This window comes from Mus caroli, unplaced genomic scaffold (genome assembly GCF_978045245.1).
Source record: "Mus caroli unplaced genomic scaffold, Mus_caroli_1 scaffold_13, whole genome shotgun sequence".
Lineage (NCBI taxonomy): Eukaryota > Metazoa > Chordata > Mammalia > Rodentia > Muridae > Mus > Mus caroli.
In genome coordinates, this window is record NW_028227268.1 from 2,252,046 (window position 1) to 2,276,599 (window position 24,554).

The 24,554-nt window shown below is 47.0% G+C and overlaps 1 protein-coding gene across 1 annotated transcript in view; it reads right to left on the minus strand.

Annotated features, from left to right (window-relative positions):
- Rptor (regulatory associated protein of MTOR complex 1) overlaps positions 1-24,554 on the minus strand; it is a 303,680-nt gene that overhangs the window by 140,869 nt on the left and 138,257 nt on the right. Inside the window, exons 5-6 of the mRNA XM_021175441.3 lie at positions 18,243-18,389; positions 6,268-6,443 (exon numbers count right to left, since the gene is read on the minus strand). Of these exons, the coding sequence (XP_021031100.1) occupies positions 6,268-6,443; positions 18,243-18,389 (323 nt within the window). The remainder of the gene's footprint in view (positions 1-6,267; positions 6,444-18,242; positions 18,390-24,554) is intronic.

Sequence of the window (24,554 nt, forward strand, 5' to 3'; positions counted from 1 at the left end):
TTCTTCTTTAATCCCCAACCTTTTCTTTCTGGGTCATTTTTACACATTAATTTTTTAAACTAGGGTTTCAGCCATGGGTTGAGAAAGTTAGCACAAGGTATGTCTCTCCCAGCATTCCTCTAAATCCTGCCTTCTCATGACTGAGTTCCATCTACCATGTGTGGTTGGAGATCACAAGACAAAAGGGAGATCCTCTGGGCTTATTATAGATGACTCCTTTGCAGTATAGACATAGTTTATTTGATAAATGGCCCATACATGCTCAAAAATAATGTGGATTCTTTGTTGCATGGATGGTTGTGTGTGCAGCAATGGACCTGGGTAATTAACCTATTATTACCCCCCCCCCTTTGGCTGGAACTTTCTCTCAGGAGCATTCTGACCCCGCTCCTGACTCAGCTCCCCTTGCCTGTATGACTGTAGGTCGTACCGCTCAGCTTACGACTGTGTCAGGTCATACTGTTGTGGCTGCTGTCCTCCCCTGCCCTCTTGCTCCTTTTCCACAGTAAAGTACTTCTTTGCTCGCTCAATGCCACCCTGGGCTCTGCGTGGACTCTGGCGTCTGCCACTGTCTTCTCAGCCTTTATGTTTCTGTCTTGCAGCTCATGAGGGCTGCACCTTTATGTCTTCGTCCCGTAAGGATCAACTGCCACCCACTCTTGCCACAGCTCACTCTGCCACCTGAGAGCATTTCCTAGACTCTATTCCTCTTATTTATTTATTTTGTCCTTCCTTTCTCCATCTGTATTCTCAGCTTCATATCCCAGAGCTGGACGTCTCTAGCATGGTGACACATCTGCTTTCCTTGGGAGAGGTCTTCACCCACCTGTCTTCTTGCCTCTTCCTTTTCTCTACACTGGTAATTCATCTTCCCACTCTCCTAGCTCTGTTTTCTGAGTAACTTCACCCAGAATGCTCTTTCCCTATCAACCAACCTCGTTCTACGCCACACAGAGAAGCAGTTGAATCAACCAAGGAAAGGAGGGGATGGCTGTAGTCAGTCAGAAAGCCCCTCAGCCTGCCCTTGCCTGTCTCCACTGCCCATGCCTCTATTCCACACTTGCCGCCTCCAAGGTTTCTGTCTGCAGCTTCTTGTAGTGTGGTTTCTAAACTCCAGTGACATTCAGACTCACTGGGGAGTCAGCAGCCAAGGCCACTTTCAATAGTTTACATCTTTTTCTTATAACCAAAATCGGGGTATCCATAGCATGTTGTTCTCTGAGAGTGGTGTGATTTTCATCTTAACTGAATGAAAATGGAGCCTGGGACACAAAGGGTGTAGCTGAGCTGGGGAGAAACATCCTGAGTAGGTGCATGGAAAATTGTGCAGTTTGGGGTCTGCATGGGACCAGAAGATAGCTGGTTTCAGATGGTGAAGCCAATTCTTCACAGGAAGACCGCAGGTCAAAGACCGCAGGTCAGACTCTTCAGCACTAAGATCAAAGGGCACTAGTACAACTCTGTAAGGCAGGGGAGCCAGACAAGAGCCTACGTTTGTGCTTCTGGTTTTTGGTTTTGTTCTTCTCTCTTTTTTGAAACAGGGTCTTGCTACATAAAACTAAGCTGGCCTCAAACTCAGCAATTCTTCTGTCTCAGCCTCTGGCATGTAAGAATTTCTCTCTTTCTCTCTCTCTCTCTCTCTCTCTCTCTCTCTCCCTCCCTCCCTCCCCTTCCTCTCCCCGCTGAATCTTAACAAAACCAGGAGAGTGGTAGTTGATGCCATTACTCTCAGCACTCTGAGAAGCAAGCTGATCTCCGTGAGTTGGAGGCCATCCTGGTCCTGGAGTTCAGGGCAGTCAGAGCTATACAGAAAAACCCTCATAAACAAACAAACAAACAAAAAATCTACACAAGGGGGCAGGAGAGAAGGCTCTGCTATAGAAAGGACACCATGCTTTCCCAGAGGACCCAAGTTCAACACCAGCACCCACTTCAGGACACTTCTAGTACACTCACTCACGCATGCACACATAGGAATGCATACACAAGCATGCACACATACAAAGATGCACTCTATCTTAGTTAATTCTCAATTGCAGTGACCAAAAGACCATAATAAAAGACAACTTATCAAAGAAAATGTTTAATTTGGGGTTCAAGTTTCTGGAGTCCATGACCAGCATTGTGCCCTTCCTCTAGCCTTGAGCAGACTGGCTCAGAAGTGGCTTGCCACAGCAGGCTAGCCCACCTAGGGTGGAGTCTATTGTCCTGCCACATCTGCAGCTTTCCTTCAAGACACTACTACCTGCTAAGAGGCTGAACCTGTTTTCCTGACACTATCAGACTAAGCAAGGAGATTCTGGCATAGTGGGGGATGGGTTCCCCTCTTTATAAGCTTGGACTCATAAGCAAACATTGGCCTTGATCAGACCTTTGTCTTGGCTTATTATTTCTCTCGCAGCCTTTTCCATCCAAAACCCCATCTTTCCTTTCAGGAACCCAGTAACCTGTGGCCAATGGAGGCTACAAGCCTGGTAGGGAGCATGGTGAAAGCAGGCAGGCTTGGTGCTGGAGCAGTAGCTAAGAGCTCATATCTTGATCCACAACTGCATGGCCAAGTGAGCTAACTGGGACCTGCCTGAGCTTCTGAAACCTCGGAGCTCACCCACAGTGATAGTCCTCCTTCAACAAGGCCATACCTTCTAATCCTTCCCTAACAGTTCCACCAACTGCAGATGAGCCTGTAGTGGTCATTCCTAATCAGACATCACAGAACCTAAACAAGATCTTAGCCCTGAAGTGGGGCAGGAGGTCTGTCCTCTAGCAAAGCTGCTGAGCTTCAAAGACTCCTCGAAGGACAGACGGCTCAATACTATAAATGATAAAACCTTACATTTACAGAAGCAACTCCTACTGATTCTGAGCTTAGTAGCCTTCCAGAGACAACATAAAGTGTTACCACAGTATCTGAAAGGAGACACGATAGCAAGATGCCCCACACCTTCCTTACACAGGATGCTCGCTTGGGGCCATCCTGCTGGGGCTGGGCTGAGGGAGCAGAGCTGCAAACATCTTCAACACTGCACAGTTAGCACTTAATCTCCCAGAGACTCAGTGGCTTAACTGGAAGGGAGGAGTTCCTGACCTCACTCCAACCCACAATAATGCTGTCATTTTCATTAATAGACAGCAGAACTATATGCTGCCGGGTGCGACAGACATCAATCTCCTTTACAGCTGGTCTCAAAGCAAACTGAATACCTCTGAGTCAGAGCTTCCAGCAGCACACACATATGCCCATAATAAATTTAAAATGGTATTATGCCACTCAATCAAAGAAATAGAAACAGCTAAAGGAAAACGAGATATATTTTGGATGCTTACACTATACTGATATATATGGGAAGCAAGGCAATTACTTACAGAGAATATTGCAATTGTTAACTTAAGAATTACTGAAGTCAGTTTTGAAAATAAGAAAGAGGCAAATGTCCTGAGGCAAAAATGAAAAAAAAAATCGGCACAATGTCTTCTGATAAGTGCTTCTTCATCAAACAAGAGCCATCCACACACACGGCCACAGACACAGCTGACTCTGTATTCACAGAGCTCAGCTGCATCTGGACCTTTTGCCAAGCACGGGCCTTCTGAAGCAACCTCCCGTATATAATGAAGACAGTAGTTTTCAATATTATTAAGGAAAGGAGGGAGGGAAAGTCCTGAGCTTTCTTTCCTAGGCCGTTCACAGTCCTCAATGTGACTGTCATTTTGCAGCCTAATCCTGGTTTCATGTTTCTGCAACAGAAACTGGCACACTACAGCTTAAGATCACACCTGGCCAGAGCTTATTTTTGTAAATAACGTTTGTGAAGCCCAGCCACACCCACCTGTCACATCTGGTCCCTGCAACAACAGAGCTGGGATTACTCAGGAACTGACCCTTCTGATACTGTGAGAGCAACTCTGAACTCACCGACCACCATCTTCACAGTGCTAGGCCCTAAAGCCCCAGACGAGTTCGTGAACACATGGAGAGTGGGATGGGAGGTGATGGGGGTAAAGCTGACACGTGCTTTGAAGATATAAATGTTGGTTACTCCCTCCCTCTCATTTTGTACTTTTCATTAATTCTCTGAAAAGATACACTCAGTTTTTATTAAAATGTACGAAACTGACTTTACAATGAAAAAAAGAAAACAAACCCTAATTCTAAAAACATGGGTAAGTACCAAATGAAAAAATATATTCCCTTTTCTATCAGACTCATTGCAGTACCTCCCTGAGATTACAGATCGATCTGCTGGAGCTGAGCCGCCAGCATTCAGGCACTAGATGTGAGTGAGGACCATTCTCCCCAACTGCGTGCGGCACAATGGTGCTAAAGTCCATGCTATGGAAGCTGTGTCAACTTGGTTTTTACTGTACTTCCTACTAATGCTTAATGCTTACTTAAACTTAATTATGTCTTCAGTCCAAAAAGGATTTCAGGCACTTAAGCAATGACATGCTTTTTGGGTAGAGCAAGCCCATTCTCTGCTTGGCAGCAGGGTGTTGAGTCCTTCGAGCTGCCCAGACCTACTGGCATAACCCCTGCCCATGTGGAGTTGGAGGGCAGTGCAGGACAGGCGCACTGAGGTCTGGCAAAGGCACTAAGGCAATGTGTTAGGAAGGAAGGCATGGGTGAGTCCAGGCACAGTGTCAGGCTCTGTGGGTGCTTGTGTCTATTTCTGCTCACCCTCCTTGCACATCTAATCACCTGCCTAGAGAACTGCATAAGGGAGCTCGGCTGCAGCAGGATATGCAGTGTCACAATAGAGCTGGTGCCCTGGCCCATTCTTGGACCCAGAAAGCACTCAGAAAAGCTGGGGAGTCTCAAGGCAGAGGTGGAAGTGGTCATGTAGCCAGCTCTGTAGGGTCCACAGTACCCTGGCAACTCTGACACACAGTCACTCAATAGCTTTCTGCTTGTACTACAGATATGATCATGCCTACCGAGGACTGACGGCCACACTCACTCGTCATTACCTGGGTCGTGTTCTTAAATACGATTCTCCAGGAATTGCACACATGCACACTCTGGGCTATCCCTCAGTCCTGGGTGATGAAGTCATCCCGTGACCCTACAGCCTAACAAAGCCCACCCAATGGCCTTGACTCCCTCCCCTGAAGCTCTGCAGCCTGGTGGAGTGGACTGGCTCATTCTTCTGGGTGGTCTGGCAGTGTACACCAGTCTGGGTACTCTCTGTTCCTCTCAATCCCTGCCATGTAATATTCCACTTCCACTGCCAGCTGCTCTGAGGAACACTTGGAATACCTCTGTTCCCTGAAACACAGCAGCTTCTGGTACCATGAATCTATTCAGTTCTTGGTCATTAATTACCTTCAAGTATACATATTTTCTCTATCTTGCATAAAGTGCCTCTTTTAAAAGGCCATGCACCCTCTACTCTGCAGGAAGACGAGGTGTCTCTCTCATACCTGCCCATAATGGTCAGCTTAGCCTCACTCAGGACCAGCTAGAGTAGCATGCACTGCTTCCAGGAAGTGGATCGAGTGTATATGGGAGTGACTGCTAGGCCCTGTGTGTACTCACTCCTAAACCTTCCAGTGATCAGACACCAAGCTCAGATGGGCACTGATAAATCCAAAGGTCTCACTGCTGTCACAATTCAAGGTCTACACCTCTCTGAGTTTGAGAAAGGATCTGAAAACTGACAAGCTGACATGACCCTGGTGGGCATCTCACAAAGGGTGCAGTATGTCAGCACAGCTGTATGGCTCTCACCCGAATCCTCTAGATGGTCGTGAGGCTGTTGCTGCATACAGGCTCTTCGTCAGCATAAAGGCAAAGTGGGTACTAAAGGCTAGCTGAGCACATACCACTACTGAGTATGCCAGCAGCCATAGCACTCTCAAAGGCAGGCTGCGTCTGGCACCCACATACATTCCCTTGGAGTGCTCCCCAGGACTCAGAGAACTGCAGTGCTGAAGGAGTCTCACTGTTAGGAAGGAACTCAGAGACTATACTTTAAGCAAGAACTATAGTGACTTCTTTCATATTTGCCTTTCTCCTCCCCAATGAAAGGTACTTGCTGGTGAGTCTAAGCACTACCCCTGGCTACTTCTCCTTAGTGAACAAAGATGTGACCTTGGATACCACAAGCAATAAACTGCATATGACCAGATCCAGGGAAAGACCCCCATCCACTCTCAGAATACACACAGACAAACACCAAGGTCCTGTGACATCAAACACAGAGCACTCTGTTGTGACCAGGATAATACCTTCGGCCCCTGGGATGGAGACCTGGACTACAGGACACTTACCAGCGCAGAGCAATCTTGATGGGAGTGGTGAGGCAGGATGTGAACAGATCGGCTGGGAGGTCAGGGATCATGGGCAGCAGCTCGTGTGCCTCACACGCTGCCAGCTGGATGCAGTTTTTCATTGAGGGAGGCAAGGGCATCTGGGCAAGTGGATGGTTTGGGTTAATCGCAGCTACCTACAGGAGGACACAGAAGGACAGTGGCTTAGCAGACACTCCCAGAGGGAACACTGGGCATCAAGAAGAACAACATGGCACCAGCAAAACTGGTTCTGCCCAGACAAAGCTTTCCTCTGTAGCCCCCAACAGCCATGGTAGCACCAGTACTCACTGCAGCCTGCCCACCCTTTCATGCTAACTTATTTAAGCTAAACATTTGGGGGGTTTAAAGGCATGGGAAGATGAGCAGATACATATAACATCAGTACTAAAAAGATAGCAGATTCAAGCAGAATTCATAAAGAGTGTGCCTGCCACCATCACAGAGACAAAAGGAAGGATGCAGAGTGTGTGCACAGTAAGGTGCGTTATGTAATGGTTTTACATGTACACCTGATTTCTCTAATCTACAAAAATGTGTTCTTATTTCACAAAGGAGATAAGGGGTTTTGACTGATTTAAGCGTGGCTGCTTTAAGGCACAGAAGGTGCATGTTTGGTACTTTCCTCAGTGAAAACTGGTGGGGCAAAAGCCCTAGACTAAGACCACTCTCAAACCATTCCTCCACTATTCTTGTAAGTTTTACCTCCATTTTAAAACATCTCCAGCAATTAGAAAACAAAGCTTTGAAGACTGTGACTGTGAGCTTAGCATTCAAGAGGCTGAGGAGGGGGACTGCTTTGGGTTTAAGGCCACCATGGACTACAGATGATGCAGCTACCCACCTGCTCTTTAGAACGTTTTTTTGTCCCACTATTTCTTCTAGGCCAGTGGTTCTAAACCTTTCTAATGCTGCGACCCTTTAATACACTTCCTCATGCTGTTATAACCATAAAATTTTGTTGCTACTTCGTAAGTGTAACTTTGCTACTCTTACGAATGGTAATATAAACACCTTACATGAAGGATATCCAATACTCGACCTCTGGGGGGCCGGGGGGGTGGGGGAAGGGTCAGGACCCATAGGCAGAGAAGCACTGCTCTAGGCAGCCTAGTGACACTGAGGTTCAAAGCTGCCTGCTCTGCATCTTTTATGTCTAACCCACACAGCTGTGCTGACTCCTGGACATACAATGTTAACATTTTACTGTCCACAAGACAGCTGTGGCATCTTCAAGTCCTCGAACGGTGGGCTTTAAAGGCATATTTTACCAATAACCCCTTCTGCAGAAATGTTAATCCCAAAGTCAAACTTCAGACACTCATATACACAACTATAAGATGATATAATCCACTTAACAAAAACATCAGTTTTTAGGGAAATAAGTGATAAATTCTATAAAACATAAACTATCCCACGTTACATACTTAATATTTTGCATTAGTCGGAATCAAGTCCTGGCTATTACACACACGCTGGGCAAGCACTCTCTGGCTAAGCTGTACCCTGGCCACATGGGAACTATTTCAAATGCACACTTCAGAGTTCAGCGGCTTGAATAATACCACCAAAGTTTTCTCGTGGCAGAGAGAAGGAGGTCAAGATCACATGTAAAATACTGTTCTGTGTTCTGGCTGTGTAAGCCAAGATAGACAGGCAGAGACAGTTGTGCAAAGGAAACTGGTTTCCAGGTCTCGTGTCAGACCAGGTGAGAGCCCTGGAGCCTGCAGAGGCGTCAGATCACAGCCTCACGGACAGGCACTGGGGAGAAGGGAGAGCTGGCTGCCAACAGCCAGCCTGGTGAAAAGGGGCTCGGGGGAGCAGAGGCAATGACCCCTGCACCTGTGTAGGACCCAGGAGTCAGCAGAGACAAGGGAAGAGTGCTGAAGTTTGGATCAGAGTCTTGGAGAGTCTGTAAGTAGGAAAGAATGGCCAGTGACCTGCAGTCTAAATTCACCTCTCCATATTTCCCTTTTCAAAATGAGCCCTTGCCGGGCGGGGTGGCGCACGCCTTTCATCCCAGCTCTCAGGAGGCAGAGGCAGGCGGATTTCTGAGTTCAAGTCCAGCCTGGTCTACAGAGTGAGTTCCAGGTCAGCCAGGGCTACACAGAGAAACCCTGTCTCGAAAAAACAAACAAACAAACAAACAAACAAACAAACAAAAGAGCCCTCATGGGGAGCTGCTCTATGAGCAAGGGAAGGCCTGGATTGGGCACAGGTCAATCCCATTGGAGCAGACAATAAGTGAGCCTCAGATGCACTCTGTGAACCCACCACCCATGAGCTGCATCTACTATATATGATAGTTCTGCCTCAGGGAAAATTTAACTCAGTGACATTTTTCTAAAAAAAAAAAAAAAAAAAATTGAGGCAAAGGATTTAACCAATGAAGAATTCTTTCAGAACCGCTAATACAGGAATTAAAAAATTGATTTACACATGAGTTTTATCCCATACGTTATTTTAGTTTTAATTTTTGATCTAAGATATTGACCCTTTAATCAAAATAATCCTTCAGGAGTCAGCGTGCATATGAAGCTCATTACCAGGCAGCCGGGTCTAGTGTGGGCATCAGGACAAGCACCACAGCTCCTGAAGGAAGGAAGCCTCACCTCCGCCAGGGCATTTCTCGGCACCAGAACCATCTTTACATGCAATTCACTGTAACCAGCTCCAGAGAAGACACGTGCTCCATCACCAAGACCGTGGCATTGTGGGGTGGGGGTGCTCCAGCTCCTAAGCAAGGCCGGCCACCTCCCAGTCATGTGCCACTCTGAAGGGCACAGTCCGCTTTTCAGGGCAGTACCCACATTTCTTGTTTTTAAATGAGCCACTGAAACAGCACGGTCCTGGCCTTTCGCACACACAGTGAGGAACAACTTTTAACAAGGTGAGATAGCCCTAAGTTCAGGAGTCTTAAGACGTGGCATTCTGAGCAGTTGTACCTTAAGGCAGCCCTTCTCTGTGGTGAGCTATGCCTCGTCCCATAGGCCGAGTGGAGATCAGAGGGCAGAGCTGGGTGGAGCTCATGCTACTCACCTGCTTCATTAGCTTTCAGAGGTCTCCCAGGGCACACTACAGTTAGCATGTTGACGTAGACTTTTAACACACAAGTCACATAACTGTAGGCACCCAATCATCAATAACAACTTAACCGAGTGGTCTGTATGCTCTGAGACTCTGAAATCTTGGCCAAGGAGCAGAAGCCACTTCTGGTGGACAGCAACTCAGTGATGGTCTCCAACAGGCTCCTAGAGCCTGGGTCAGCCAGTTTCTCGCAGTGATTCTGAGCTTACCCCCCAATGAACCGTCCATTATTTTAAAGCCACTTAGCTGCTGGCAGTTGCAGCTTCTAAATGCTCTCAAACCATTCTACAACTCAGCGAACACATTAATTAGAAATGATAAGCAAATTCCACTCCAACCATACTTGAATTGAATCAACAACTAAAGAGAAGAAAACACGGGAGGTTCTGCAGCTGTGTGCATAAGAAGACACTAAGGGACAGCCCAGGGTAACGGTCCCCTGAGAAGGGAGGTGTCCAGCCTTGTCTTCCTGTACAGTGGCACTCAGCAGACAGTGGTTTCTTCTGTGTGATACACAGCATAACATCCACAATCATGAATTACTTCTGGTTAGAGCTGGGGGTTCCTGGATGCCACATCACAGGGCATGTGCCAGAAGGCATGGCCATAGGGACATAACAGCATGCTGATCTGAAGTTTGTTTCTGGTGACTTGTTCTAGGCTGTAGGTCCAGGGGACAGTGGGTGCTGATCACCAGTGCTGACAGCATGCTTGCTGTCTCAGGCTATCCAAAGAGCCTGGCTTCACATCAAGCTCCTCCTTGCCACGTCTTTACACAGACCTTGTCTACACTCTGGGTCTAGGGAGTCATTTTTTACAACTCACAGCATTTTCATGTGTCCTCTGATGATCTGAGTGAACCCACAGTCACCTCTGAGCACAGTGTGTTATCTTGTATCTTAGAGTAATTTAGGAGGCTCTGCCTTCCCTATCAGCCAGAGGCCATCTTTCTTTGGCAAGGGGTTATATACTTTGTGAACCAGTAGAGCCTTCATCCTGAGCTTCCCAGCAGAGGATCTTGTGAAGTTCTGGATACTTGCTCTCCCTCGTTGTTGGCAAAACCCTACTGAGTGACAGGAACTCAGGGATAGGGGGCACTGAAGGACACATGACAGCTAAAGGTGAGGGAGTGTTCCCCTCACTCCTCAGAGGACAGCCTAACATGGCCAGCCTTGGAGAACACTTACTTGCTCTCTGCTAAGATGAACAAGGACCTACACAGCAGTGCTGCTGCACACATAAAGTGTCTGCACCGGTGGCATGCACCAGTGCATTATGGGTGTGCTCTCCATGTGTGTGTAATGTGCACGTGTGTGCACCTGTTCCTCCTATGTGGGTCTGGGCTGTTTTCACTTTCCTCCAGAGGCAGCTTCTCTGTCACCAGATGTCTTTCTCTCTCCAGTGGGCTCTTTCCACACTTTTTCCTCACGTTTTGGCCACTGTTCCCTCTCACACCAACTTGAGGACCACCCTCACAAACAACATCTCCATGTTCTTCTCTCTGCTGGCTTATTCCATCAACACAGGCACATGTGGTAAGAATGTACATATAAATAAAGATTTAAAAACCAACAAAGAAATGAGCCCCTTCCCCCCAGTCTACACCTCCCGAAGCTCCCTGCCTTCCTCCACTCCCTGAATATCCTTCATGGACATCATTGGCCCGAATTTCCCACTCTCAATCTGGCACTGAAGCCTTGGCGGTCTCCTCACCCCTTACCTCCCATGGCCTGTCACAGCGAGCCATCAGTAAACCATCCCTATTCCCAGGAAGTGTTTTCTCCCACTGACCTTTGGAATATTAGTTTTCTTACCACCCCCACCCCTTCTGCTACTTCTAGGCTGACATCACAGAGAACCTTATGGTGTCCTGGCCTCACTTTTTCAGCAGCTTTGGTCGACTCAAAGATTTCCCCACACTTCCAGAGCCAACCTAGTCTCCTGAGAAAGAGGCTTAGAACTCCATAATCTAATGCAGAACTCTTGCTCACACATCGCCATGCAAACTTCAGCACTACAGTCTACTCCACTCAAAGGATGGCTCTGCCCTTCTCCCTTGCTCAACAAGTTCTCCTCACACCACTTCTTCTCCCTCTACACACACTGTAGAAGAGACTAGACCTAGAGCCTCCTGCTAACTGGGAAGCACTCTACCACTGAGATATGGCCCCAGCCCTCACCTCTAATTCTCTTTGTTTCTTATCTCTTACACCTAACTCATAAGCAAACTGTTTTTTGCTTCCAGAATCTGAGGTGCCAAAACCACAACTGCTACTACTAAGTCCAAGCACCATCACCTGCAGACATGGCCACCTGGACCGATGCCACTGTCAGCTCTGCTCAGCTCCTAGACAGAGCCACACACAGCCACTGGAGTGATATTTTCCTTGTTAGCTAGCACATTTTAGCTGGGTGCCCACCACAGGTCAGGCATTATGTCGGATGGCACACTGCTCTCTGCTCCTAGCCCCCAGTGGTTCCCCAGTGTGCCTCTATGCAGTAACTGAATGTCAAGCAGCAGCAGCCCAGTTGTCTTCCACAGATCAGGTCCCTGGAGAATAGTTCCCACCCTGAACACACAATAGCCAAGTTCATCTCTTCTCATAAGATCACAAGCCAAAAGAGAAAAATCAAAGTGAACCAAAATAAAATAACCATACTGGAGGACATGGACAGTACCTTGCTAAAACCCACAAATTAACATTACTTGACAATTAAAGGAGAAAATAAAGACAGCACATAACAGACGCTGGCTCATTTCCCTGCTGTCTATGAATGATTAGTTATGGTAGCAGAGAGAAAGAACGGAGGACCTGGAGTCTAACTTGCAGGACAGAGACAGGCAGGGTGTCAGTGTTACATAGCACCAGACCCACAGATCCCTGGGCTGATCAACGACTGTCACAGGGCAAGTGCCCAGAGGACACGGCCAACAAGAAACTTGCCTTTGAAAGGTAACTTAAGGATGAATCTGTGGCAGTCAGTCAAAGGATTACCACCTGATACCAGCACCTAGGGAACTGAGACAGTCGGATTACCATGGGTGAGAGGCCAGCCTGGGCTAAACCATTTGGAAAAGAAAAAGAACCCTCAGGTGACATATAGAATAACAGCCGTGAACACGGTGAACTGCCTGGGCTCCAGGCCCCATGCTGGCCATGCTGCGGCTTTTTAGCAAAGGAGTCTGACATTTCAAAACATGAACTTCTCAGTCTGTGGAATATATACTTTGAGAACACTGTGATGACCGTGACATCAATTATTTTTGTCCAAATTCCTAGTTACAGTGACCAAGATCTGAGAACATATACTTCAGTTCACAAACAAGATGCCCAAGTGGAAAGTAAAGAAGATAGGTCATCTATACCAAATGATGTTACAAAACCTGGCAACATCTCTCTCTGCCAGGAGAGAGCTCATGTGCTGCAGGGCTAGACCTCATGGCTATGTCAGAAAGGAGCACAGCACTCGGGAAGCTGAATGGAAAAAGCCTCGCAATGTGTCAGCAGCCGAGGAGAAAACATCAGAACCGGGACTAAACTAGCATAAGGCTCTCCCTCCATCACGACAGTGCTTCTCTTTATCCTCAAACTCCAGCCAAGCACACCAAGGATTGAATGTGTGCTCGCCCTGAACCCACCCTGAAGGTGTTCAGGATGGCATCCTCCTGGGACAAAGCTGAGTGCAGTGGTCTCTGTAGCTTGCAGTCAGTCCAAGGTGCACTTCCTGAACACATTCCTTCCCTGAGTTCTATCCAGATGATGGCAGGAGTCCCTTTGGATTCCTGACATGGCTATGATGTGGCCAAATTTTCAGGAACATCTCCACTGAGGTAGGGAGAGTGGAGCTAGAGGTAAAGGCAGCTTATAGCAGGGGCTAAAGAGGAAGAACAAAGACCTGTGCTGTTACTCTTGTGAGATAACCTGAGGGCCACTCCCAACTCCAGTCTCCCTTAGTAGCCTAGTCCGCAGCTCCAGAGAAAAGCCTGCAATCATTTTCTAATGCAAGAGGCAGGAGAAAGCACTGCTCCCCCCTCACGCCCCTTCCTCCTGGAGACAAAGAAGAACCGCCTGGAGCTGCGGTGGTCAGGAGTACAGAGCAGCAACAGAGGGCAGAGAGGAGGAAGTAGCTGCCTCCCGGAGGCAGCACTCAAGGAGTAAATTATTCACCTTAGAGATCTTATTAGTGAAAAAGATAAACTGTAATCTGTCTAAAATCCAATTTTGAGTTTTCACTGCATCAGCTTTCTAAATGCAAATGTTTGGGGCCCAAGACGACTGCTGCCGTGCATCCTCCTGGGCTTGCTTGGCACGGGCCTGGGTTGCTCTTGGAAAAGAGGTGAGTCTAGAACACGGGAGTGCCTGCAGCCGCAGACAGCTATGGGCAGTTGAAGGCAGCCTGCAGGCAGTCAGCAGCAGGAGGAAGGCTAGTGCAGAGGGAAAGAAAGAGCAGACTGGAACTCAGTTGGGCCGCGCTCAGCTCTGTGCTTGGCAATGTTTGTCATCTTTCAGAGTCTCCATGCACCAAGCACAGAGAACTGACCACATCTCGGGCAGGGGATGATTACAAGAAAAATCATGGATGACAGAAATAATAGTTGGGGGACAAGAAGTAAAGGAAAAAGCCAGGTGCTCAGAGCCTTGGTCATGGTCGGTGTGGACCTGCTAAAGATATCACTAATGCAACAAGGCTGCTACTGTAATCCTTCGAATGGCTTCTAAGTTACCTCTGTGCATCCACAGATTAGAGCAACTCTCAGGCCTCATCAGAGACAGTACCAGAAATGCACAAGTGATCAAAGTGCAAACAGCAGCCCACGCCAGTGGGGTGCTTGGCTGCAAACGGGGCATCTACATCACTCCTCCTCCACCTAGACCCCGTCCTAGCCACAGGTCAGAGAGGACCAGTGCCCTCATGACCACACAGCAGCAAGACCTGCACAAAATCAAAGCCGTCAACAGTTTAGCGTGGAGCAGGCAGGGACGACAAGGTCTTATCCCTAAATGAAGAGGCATTGACAGTCGGTGACTCCACGCTGCGAGAGTCCATTTTTTTTTAAAGTACAGCCCCTGGTAGGGATTTTAAGTGTGGCTCCACACTCTGGAGTATTTGAGCAACACAAACTGGATTCAGTGGGTTATTTAAGAAGAGGGAGACAGGAAAGGGACTGCTTGATCTGAGAAAAGTTAGGAGAGGAGCTGGGGTAATGAATATAATAATAAAAAAAATTACGTGGCATTCACAAAGAATTAATAAAAATGAATATTAAAAAATACAGCGAGGTCACAAAACAGAGAAATCAGATACAGCACTACAACTGAGCAGCAGAGTCGAGGGAAGAGGAAGCCAGGACACAGATCCCTCCATCAGCTAAGAGGTTTCTCTTTTGAGTGCACATTCAGATTCAAATAAACATGAATTAAACCTACCAGCAATGTGTCTCTTCACTATCAGACTCCAGCTGCTCCTGACTCACTCCTTTCAACCATGTGGGTTCTGCTCTGGAGCTCAACCGCAGGTTGTCAGGTTTGGTAGCAAACCTTTACCCACTGAGCTACCTGCAAGAACATTTACCTTTTCTTTGCAACAGGGACCTCACTAAGCTCCCAGGCTGGCTTTGAACACACCAGGTAGTCCAGGCGGGTCTTGAACTCACCATGCCCCTGCAGAGTCTAGTAATCCTTACAGAGAACCCCCACCGGCAGCTCTGCTTCTGGTTTGTAGAAGACTAAGAAGCTCCTTGCACAGACAACCTAAACAGGTGTTCCAAGAAAGAGGCGGGAGCCGCAGCCCTCCAGACCAGAGGAGGGAAAGGCCCCTTTCTGACAGTGGCCCTGCCTGGAAGGTGGTGCTGAGTCATCACAAACGACATAGTATTTCAGTCAAAATTAAAGCACTTATTTTTAAAAGAACAGTGAAAGCAGAGATACTTGAAGTTTTTCTTTAATCTTCAAATTACAAAATGATATGATATTAAAAAGAAAAAAAAAAAAAAACAAACAACAAAACCCCTAAGTTAGACTCGTGAGTGACAGCTACACATTTCCTGGCTCTGAGGAGGCTCCAATCTTGTGCAGTAGCTCGTGCCTGCTCTTATGAAGCTGCTGTCTCCTTTACCTACAGTGTTACTCTGCGAGAGAAGCACACAGCAACCAAACCCCAGGGTCCCAGGGCAAGCACTACACCACCAGAAAATGAAAGCAGATAATCAACCCTTAAAAATTTATGTCACTCATGTGTATGCTTACACTTATTATTTGGGGGCTTGCAGTCCAACCAGCCACTTTCTACTGTTATATTTAATCATTTTTCCTCTCTCCTGCCCTCCCCCACACACTACAAATCTATTCCCCAATTGGATCTTGGCCACCACAAGGACAGGCAAGAGACACAGGGATGTTGTCATCCCCTCCGAGGGAAAAGCAGAACAGCAGTGAAGTGCTTCATTCCACAGCCTGCCATAAACCAATTACTGACAGTTTCCATCAGTTCACACAGTGCACAACAATCTAACTATACTGCCAATTTACAAAGAAACTGGCCAGGTGGGTTAGGTTAGGTCTTTACTTATTGAGAACAGATCCCATACAACCTAGCAGACGCCCTCTGTCCTTCAGCCTGCATCTCCTGAGTGCAGTGCTGGGATCATAAGATGTGTGTCCCCAGGGAAGATCAGACTAAGCAGGTAAGCCGGGCAGTTACACAGGACTGTTCTACACAGGAGGATGAAATGACTGATGAGCACTAATGTCATAGTGAGCATTGGGAGACAATTTTATAAAACTCTGTGATTGGGGCTGGTGAGATGGCTCAGTGGTTAAGAGTACCGACTACTCTGCCGAAGGTCATGAGTTCAAATCCCAGCAACCACATGATGGCTCACAACCATCTGTAATGAGACCTGATGCCCTCTTCTGGTGTGTCTGAAGACAGCTACAGTGCACTTACATATAATAAATAAATAAATAAATAAATAAATCTTTATTAAAAAAAAAAAAGCTCTATGATTGATTGTAATTTCCGCTGTTTTAGGCAAGAGACTGAATGAACAGTGAGCCCTGATATAAGTGTGTGAGAGAAACACAAGCTCAGTCTGCACTGTAACCATAGAGAACGAAGAGCTGAGCTTCGTATGAAATACTTGGTGTAACAGGGCACCTCCCTCCACGGGCCTCGTAAGGCACCGCTCCTTCATGATGAATAAGCCCACTAAACTGTTTCCCCCTTCTGAGAAACGATTGTATGTAAATCATCTGTTGTAGTTAATGAAATGAATAGTGTTTGTGGCTGATTAATCCTTGGTAACACACAGAGAACACACGTGGTCTGAGAGCAGCGCCACAGTGCTGGGAAGCAGGCATTTAATATAAGATGCTTGAGCTGTAATTGTGCCTCTGCTGGAAAGGGACAGGTCCCTCCCCAGTGCGGTTTAATTAACTAGCCTGATGGCCTGATGGCTTGCTTCCCTCACCTCTCCACAGCTCAGGAACAGGCTGTGAGAGTTGGGCAGGATTCTTTGGTACATTTATTAACATTATAAATGGGGAGATTTTTTTGTTTTGTTGTTTGTTTTTGTTTTTAAAGACAGGGTTTCTCTGTGTAGCCCTGGCTGTCCTGAAACCTACTCTGTAGATCAAGCCGGTTTCAAACTCAGAAATCTCCCTGCCTCTGCCCTCCCAAACGCTGGGATTAAAGGTGTGTGCCACCACCGCATGGCCCAATATTTATTACTTGATGTCAGGAAACAGAAATTACCTCTTGGCACTTGGGGTATTTACAGCTGGTAAGTTGGCCCACCATGGGCAAACCCAGACGAAGTGGCTGAGAGTACGGCATTAGGCTGGAAACACAAACACAAATTCTTGCCAAATACAAAATGAAGAGGCCAGTGAGCAATGCTGTGGTACCCAGTTCATCTCTTAAGGGGGAAAGGTGTTATATTTATTAGTCACTCTCCTGCAGGTTCCACACATAGGGCTAAAGTTATACTATGAAATACTAAACAGTAGGCATATTAACTTTAAGTTCTACTAAAAAGAATCTCAGGTTTTGCTGCTGGCCCCTTCAGTGCTCTCTTCTGATGGAATGTGAAACATAACAAACATTAAAGCTGAGCAGACTCAGGCTCTCGGAAACACACTGAAGGCCATTTTTTGTTCTTGGATTGAGAATTTCCTGTGCTGCAGCCAATCAGGATTCATGAGCCCCCAGAGGCCACAGAGTGTTTCCACCAGAGCTTCTGTGCAGCCCACTGGATGGAGGCCTCTTAATTGAAACTGCCTCTTCAATTTCTCTTTAGAACTCACTGTTTAATTTAACCATCAAATATTAATTAAAACAACCCGGCAAACTACCACTTCATTATCCAAGCAGCTCCCAGTCTCTCCCATTCCTGACAATGAACCGACCTAGCAGCTGTTTTCATTTTTACCATTTAGCTTGGTGGTTTGAGTTAAAAAACACAAACCTTTTAAAAGAACAAAATAGAATAACAAAAGACACCCATGGAAACAAAGACTAGAATGGAAGCAACAAGCCCATTTCCTTAAACCCATGTGTCTGCAACAATTTAACATTACACAGAGGGCAGGACTGCCCCCCCTCACAAACCTGCCTACTGATGTCACTATCCAATGCTCAGATTGAAAATAATACCAAGTACAATGGGATGTACTTGTCCGGGTGGGGGTGGGGTGCACCTCCATAGCTTTCATCAAACATCACAGCATGGCCTAAACACACAAAATCTCTCATCACATAGAGATCCCGTTTCCTAATCTCCTTTCAGCATCTTACTCACGCATGCGCACACGCACGCACGCAACGCTGCTGGCTTTCCAGCACCTCACCTCTAGTTCCTGCTCCCTCTGCAGTGCAAACTGTTTGAAGGACTTGACGATGAGACCAGCATTGGAACAGTCGTAGACAAAGATGGAGGGGCTGCCCATCCACGTCTGCAGGTCGTATATGGACAGAGGGATGTACTGAGTATAGTTCTGGAAAACAAGCACAGGTTGCACGGGTTATACACACATGTCAGGAACCTGCAGGCTGACGAGCACCTGCACACTGCAGAAGGTAGGGCCCAGTATCTGCTTGTAGGCGCGGATTCCTCACTAGCCATAGAAAACCACACACCGAGCTTAACCTCTCCTGCTGTGACACCTTCTTCCCATCAATGCCACAGGGAAGGAGCTGTTCAAGCTCACGTCAGCAGCCTATTTACACTGGATTCAAGTGCTCCCCGCACCCCAAAACAGTCCACTTTAGAGGGCCCTCCTTTCACCCTCAGCCATGGCATGTACATCCGCCCCAGGTCCCCTTTCTGTGGCTGCTCTGCTGTGTGACACAGATGGGCTCTAAGGAGCTAAGTTCAGATTCACAAGCTTTCCTCGCTGCTGCTTCAGTTCCAGAGTTCTCTGTAAGTGGGACTGGCTCTGCACAGTGTTTATGCTGATCACTGAACAGGGAGGTATTAGCACTAGGTAACAGACGGATACACTTTCCTGACACACTGTTCTGCCTACCTGATTGCTGGTAGGTAACAGGAGAGAAAATCTGAGTCTAAAGAAATGCCTAAAATCCTCTTTTAAGTCAATGTTTTAAAGCAATTATTCCAAACCAAAGACAAATCAACACAACAATGAGAAAAGGCCACCCTGCACACACTCACCCTTGCCTAGACATCAGCAGTGTAAACTGACCAAGACAGTTGGCAGCTGAACCACAAACACTGACTCTGGGGTGCCTGTAGCTCAGGGGAGGAAGAAGGCCAAACAAGGACTGCAGAAAGGGAGCGTCCAGGTGCCAGCAATCAGGTGCAGTCATCACCTAAGGACAATGCAAGGCGCCACTAGGAGGGTGTGGCCACCTCTAGCCCTGATGAGGACCACACTCTAGCCAAGCTCTGGCTCTTCCTACTGTCACACTGTTGTCTCATTTGGCAGATTGTTTACAATCACAGTACTCAGAGACAGAACACCTGGAAATGCTCTCTTTAAATAAACACTCCCAGAAGGATTCTAAAGACACCAGTTCCCGGATAACAGCTCTATACAGCAACGCCAGTCCCATCAAGATGCCCGAGGGGGTTTTCCTCTAATGGAATTTGACAAGCTGATTCTAAAATAAGTACAGAAGAGAAATCACAAAATTAGAAAAAAGAAAATTTAATAAAGAATAATGAACAGAGATTCGCACTACCAGATATTAGAAAGGCTATAAATTTATTTAATTACAGGCTGGTATTATTGAGGGCGAGACAAACAAATCAACAGAGGAAAGGCCCAGAAATAGACCCACATACATAACTGTGATGAAACGGCATTTTAAATCAGTAAAGAACGGATGAATGACTCAGTGGGTGATGCTAGAAAGTCTAACTAACCATTTGATATTGCCTCACAGACGCTGTACCAAAAAAACCAAACACAAAAAAACCAACCAAACAAAAACCCAGAATTTACAACGCGTAAACACAATATTTTTATTTACTTAGATGAAGAAAAAAACCTTCTTAAACCAATCACAAAATCTAAAGGTCTAAAAGAAATGAGATATAAACACACATTTATGACTGGCAGCTTCTAAAGGAAGGTGATAGAGCCGACAACGGATTCATGTTTAGGTGTGTGCGAGCTCCTCCCGCTCTGGCCAGCAAAGCTCAGAACAGGAGCACACACAGCAGACATGAACGGTAGTGATTAGGAAGGGCTGTGCACCAGTCCGTCGGATGACAGTGGGAAAGTGAGAGTCAATCTATCCACCCACCTACACAATTCCATCTGATTTTCTTCAGCAGAATAAAAAGAAAGATAAAAAACAAATAATGCTTCATAATGACTAAGAGGGTTGAACTTAGTGCTGGTGGATGTAGAAATTAACAAAAAAGATTCTGGAGGATGATTTGTCAGCACTGATCACGTTTTAAAATCTCTAACCATGGGTTGTGGTGACACATAAACTTTAATCCCAGCACTTGGGAGGCAGAGGCAGGGGCAGGCAGATCTCTAAGTTTGAGGCCAGCCTGGTCTACATAGTGGGTTCCAGGACAGCCAGGACTACACAGAGAAACCCTGTCTCAAAAAACCTAAAACAAAACAAAACAAAACAAAAAGTCTATCCCATTTGTCAGCTTCCACATGTCTCTACAGAAACTCTGGCATTTGTACAGAGGACACTGAAGGATGTTTGGAGTTTGTTCTAGTAAAACTGTGACCCACTGTGGCCTGGTGTCTGTTTTCTGCCCTTCTACACAGGAGAGCCCTGGTTGAGGACACAACATGTTTTCTTTGAACCTGGCCAGTGACACGTGACTACAGTTCAACATTCCACATCCCAACCCTAAGTGTTCTTAGTGCTCACCTTGGGACCTGCATCCTGGCCAGTCTTACAGGATGAGAGTCAAGTCTATGCTAGGCTGAGAAGCCTAGGCCCTAAATAAAGACACTTAACCTACAGCTCACCTGAATCCTCACAGAGCTCACTCACACAAGAGAATCAATGAACAAGCTGGACAGGGAGGCAGAGCCTGTGGTCCTAGCTATATGAGAGACTGAGGCAGAAGGACTGCATGAGCTGAGGCTAGCCAGCACATTAAGACCTAGTTGCCAAACAAACCCTAACAAACCAACCTGAGCTGAGAGGCAGAGGAGCTCACCCTTCCTCACTCTAGTGAGTGCTGTGCCCCTCACAAGCCTGAGCTGAGAGGCAGAGGAGCTCACCCTTCCTCACTCTAGTGAGTGCTGTGCCCCTCACAAGCAGAACGTGTCTTTATAAAGAGCCACATGAAAAGGAGGTATGGGTGGCTTCTTAATGATTGTAAAATGTAAACTTCAGAACATCATTCACACACACACACACACACACGAGTATGCGTGTCAAAGAGAGTTGCAGATGTGAGGCAGGTCACCTTGCCATGTCAGTGCTGCTTTGCACACTCAGACAATGAAGTAGCTACACGCTCACAAACGAGCTGACTGCAGGCCCCCATCTGTGACAGGCTCTGTATTCAGGAGGGCACATCACAGCTACTCCTTTTATGTATATGTTCTGTAAGAATCTACAAGACAGGATGCACACAGACCACTGCAAGGGAGCAAGTGGGCATGCCCAGTGATAGGCTTCCATGTCCCTCCGAAGCCTCTGTAAGTATATGAATGTGGAGAAATGTTCTTCATCAATGACACTGGAAAAGTCTCTCCAGCTCTCGCTGCCTAGGGACTAGAAGTAACCTTGTACTGTGCAGAGCACAACAACAGCAGTGAGGACCACTGCAACCTGAGTCAGTTCATACATCTCACACACTGTAGGCCCCAAGAGGAATGAATGCAGCTCTATGAAATAAGTCTGCTATTTACATTTGCCCAAATGCAAAGTTACATTTAAATCTCTAAATCATCAAGTTACTTAGTATTGAGTTATTAAAATAATGAAGGCCAGATATATTAGGGAAACCTTTACAACTTCCATCTTCCACAATGCATTAATAGCAAGATACAGGGCAACACCCAGATCCTAAGAGCTGGTACCCACCCATAAGGCAACACGGAACAAACCCTAGAACTTAACACTGGTATTGGCCCTGTGCCTTTAGTTATGGAGGACTTGTACTGACTCCCATCCACGCAGGTGCCTCCCATTATGGATGGCTTAAATACGTCAACACATCTGACGCCTGACTAGGAGCAGATTCCTCGGTGATCTGTTCCCACAGTAACATTTCTCCACGTCCATACACTGCACAGAACTGTGCACTGTGCCACGTACAGCAGCATCCCTGGCTGTAACCAACCGAGGCCAGAACCATTTAGCCCTGACTATCCAAAGGATCTCCAGATGTTGTCGAATGCTCCTTAAGGAAAACTGACTGAAAAGGGGGACAGTCTCACCAAAACCATTAGCTGTGTAGTTTAGTGAGGACAAACTCGGCAGGCTGCGATCCCCTGGGACAACAGAATCCACTCTATGAAACCACCAGGAAGAGAATGGCCTGAGAGCCAAGCTTCACTAACAAGCTCATGGGCTCCCAGAACCCATCTCAAAAGGACTGCCGAGGGTTTGTCAAGCTCCAGGCCAGAACTAAGGTCCTGCGAGCCAGCCAAGTGCAGCTGCAAGCACGGCCTTGGCACACAGGGGATCAACACCCAGTGCAGCAGGAACAAAAGAAGCCATGTGTCCATTGGGAACACGGCCCTGTACCTGAGTACTCCCTGATGGGCAGAGGCCCCACCCAGCATTCAGAAACCCTGGCAAGCAGAGATTGGGGAACAGAGAGGGGCTGTGAGCAGAGGGCTGGCTTCAGGCCTGCCTAGACTGAGAGAGCAGGGAAGCCCTAATCAAAGAGCTAGAAATGGGTTTTATAGAATGTATTCATTAAAATTCACTTTCTCTAACAAATCCCGTTAAACACAAGGGGGAAAGACCACTTGCTTTATCAGACTGTCACTGCAGGCTGTATCAACTGTAACAGCAGCTATGGTTGGAAAAAGCCCACCCCACAACAGTGCAGGAATACCTTCCAAAAGGCCAGGTCAATCTCTGGAAGGGTCGGATCCCAGGAACACATGCACTGCACCACTAAGACTTCTGGGAAGAGTGAAGCTAAGCTCTGATTTCAACTATGGAGCAGATGGCAATGTCATGCAACTCCTATGCCTGGCACTGCCACAACAAGAGAGAAAGGCAAAGATGATCAACAGGCCACCCCCAGGGAGGGCCAGACAGAGCTGCAGTGGAGGGGATGGTGGGGAAGAGGGATCTAGCTTTGTCAAGTGCACAGTGGCACCCCCATTGATGCAACCTAGACAGGCAAACCTGGACACATGGAACAGTTTGACGTCCAGCAAAGGAGTGGCATCAAGTCCCCTAGGGAGTGCTGAGGCCATAGATGTCATTGGCCTACGAGTTTCTGAGAAACTCAAACTTCCTCTTCCAGGTGTATCTGTGGACAGTAGGCATGCAGAGGATGACATGAGGCTCTACAGAGCCTCTCCCAGACTTGGCCATTACGTTAAGCTCACAGAAACACCATCACAATTGCTGCCCACTGATCTCCTTAACACCTGTTAAGCACTCTGTGGTGGTGGTGTTCTCAACATACAGTATCATAACATCAGAAGCAGTTATAGGGGTGGGGCATGCTGATGTTCTGCCTCCTGTGCCTCTGGGGACTCAGCCTGCTTTCTCATGCAGACATAAGCTCAGACAGCAGCTGATGCACATGCCACCAGCAGCAGCCTCTGTTTACCTCTTCCCTCATTCCCTCTCTTCCTCCTTTCCCTAGCTCCCACATCTCAGAGAAAGCAGGGTTCCTTGGGTCTTGCTCTCAGCAGACACGATTTTCCTACATCATCCCCTTTCTCCTGACTCATCCACCAATGTCACCCTCTGTCTCTCTGAACTGTCTACAGGCAGAGTTGCCTCCTCCTGACACAGAGAGCACTCATCACCTGACAGCTTCCTGCAATCCCGCCTTCCTTTATCTGCTGTAAGACTCACTACAGTATAAAGAGTGTAGCCTATTCAAGAACATCCACAGAAATCTGAAATCTTAACAACTTCAGTTCTAGTCTAGCCCCAAGTCTCTCACTCCCCACTTGATCATAGTCTGAGTTCTCTATAACACACAAATGCACAAATACAGACCCACATAGCACAGGTTAGCCCTTGAAAAACCATGCCCAACTGTCTCCACCACAAAGACAATGAACATGCCAAGAGCTCACATCTTTGTTTCTAAGTAAGGTTCTTGGGTGGACCTAGCATCTGTATGGAAATGGCTCATATCTGGGTTGACTCTAGAGGGAATACTGTAGGAATCTGCAGCCTCTTGAAGAGCTGTAAAGAAGGCTCAAAGAATGGTGGACACATCAAAGTGAGTGTATGTGCTATAATGTGAGGGTGAGGAGGAGGGGAAGGAAGGAGGATGGCGACATGACAGACATAATAGACACAGCACAAGACAAGGTGGTGATAGTCTTATCAGTTATCAAAGTTTGGGCCCAAAACAGAATACTTTTTACAATAGAAAAATCCTATTATTAGACCATAACACAAACACCAAAAAAAGCATGGGCTCAATACTAACCAACTGTAAGGAAAATGAAAAGCAGACGAATCCATCTAATAGCTGGAGAAGCCGGTGGTGCCCCTACTGGAGT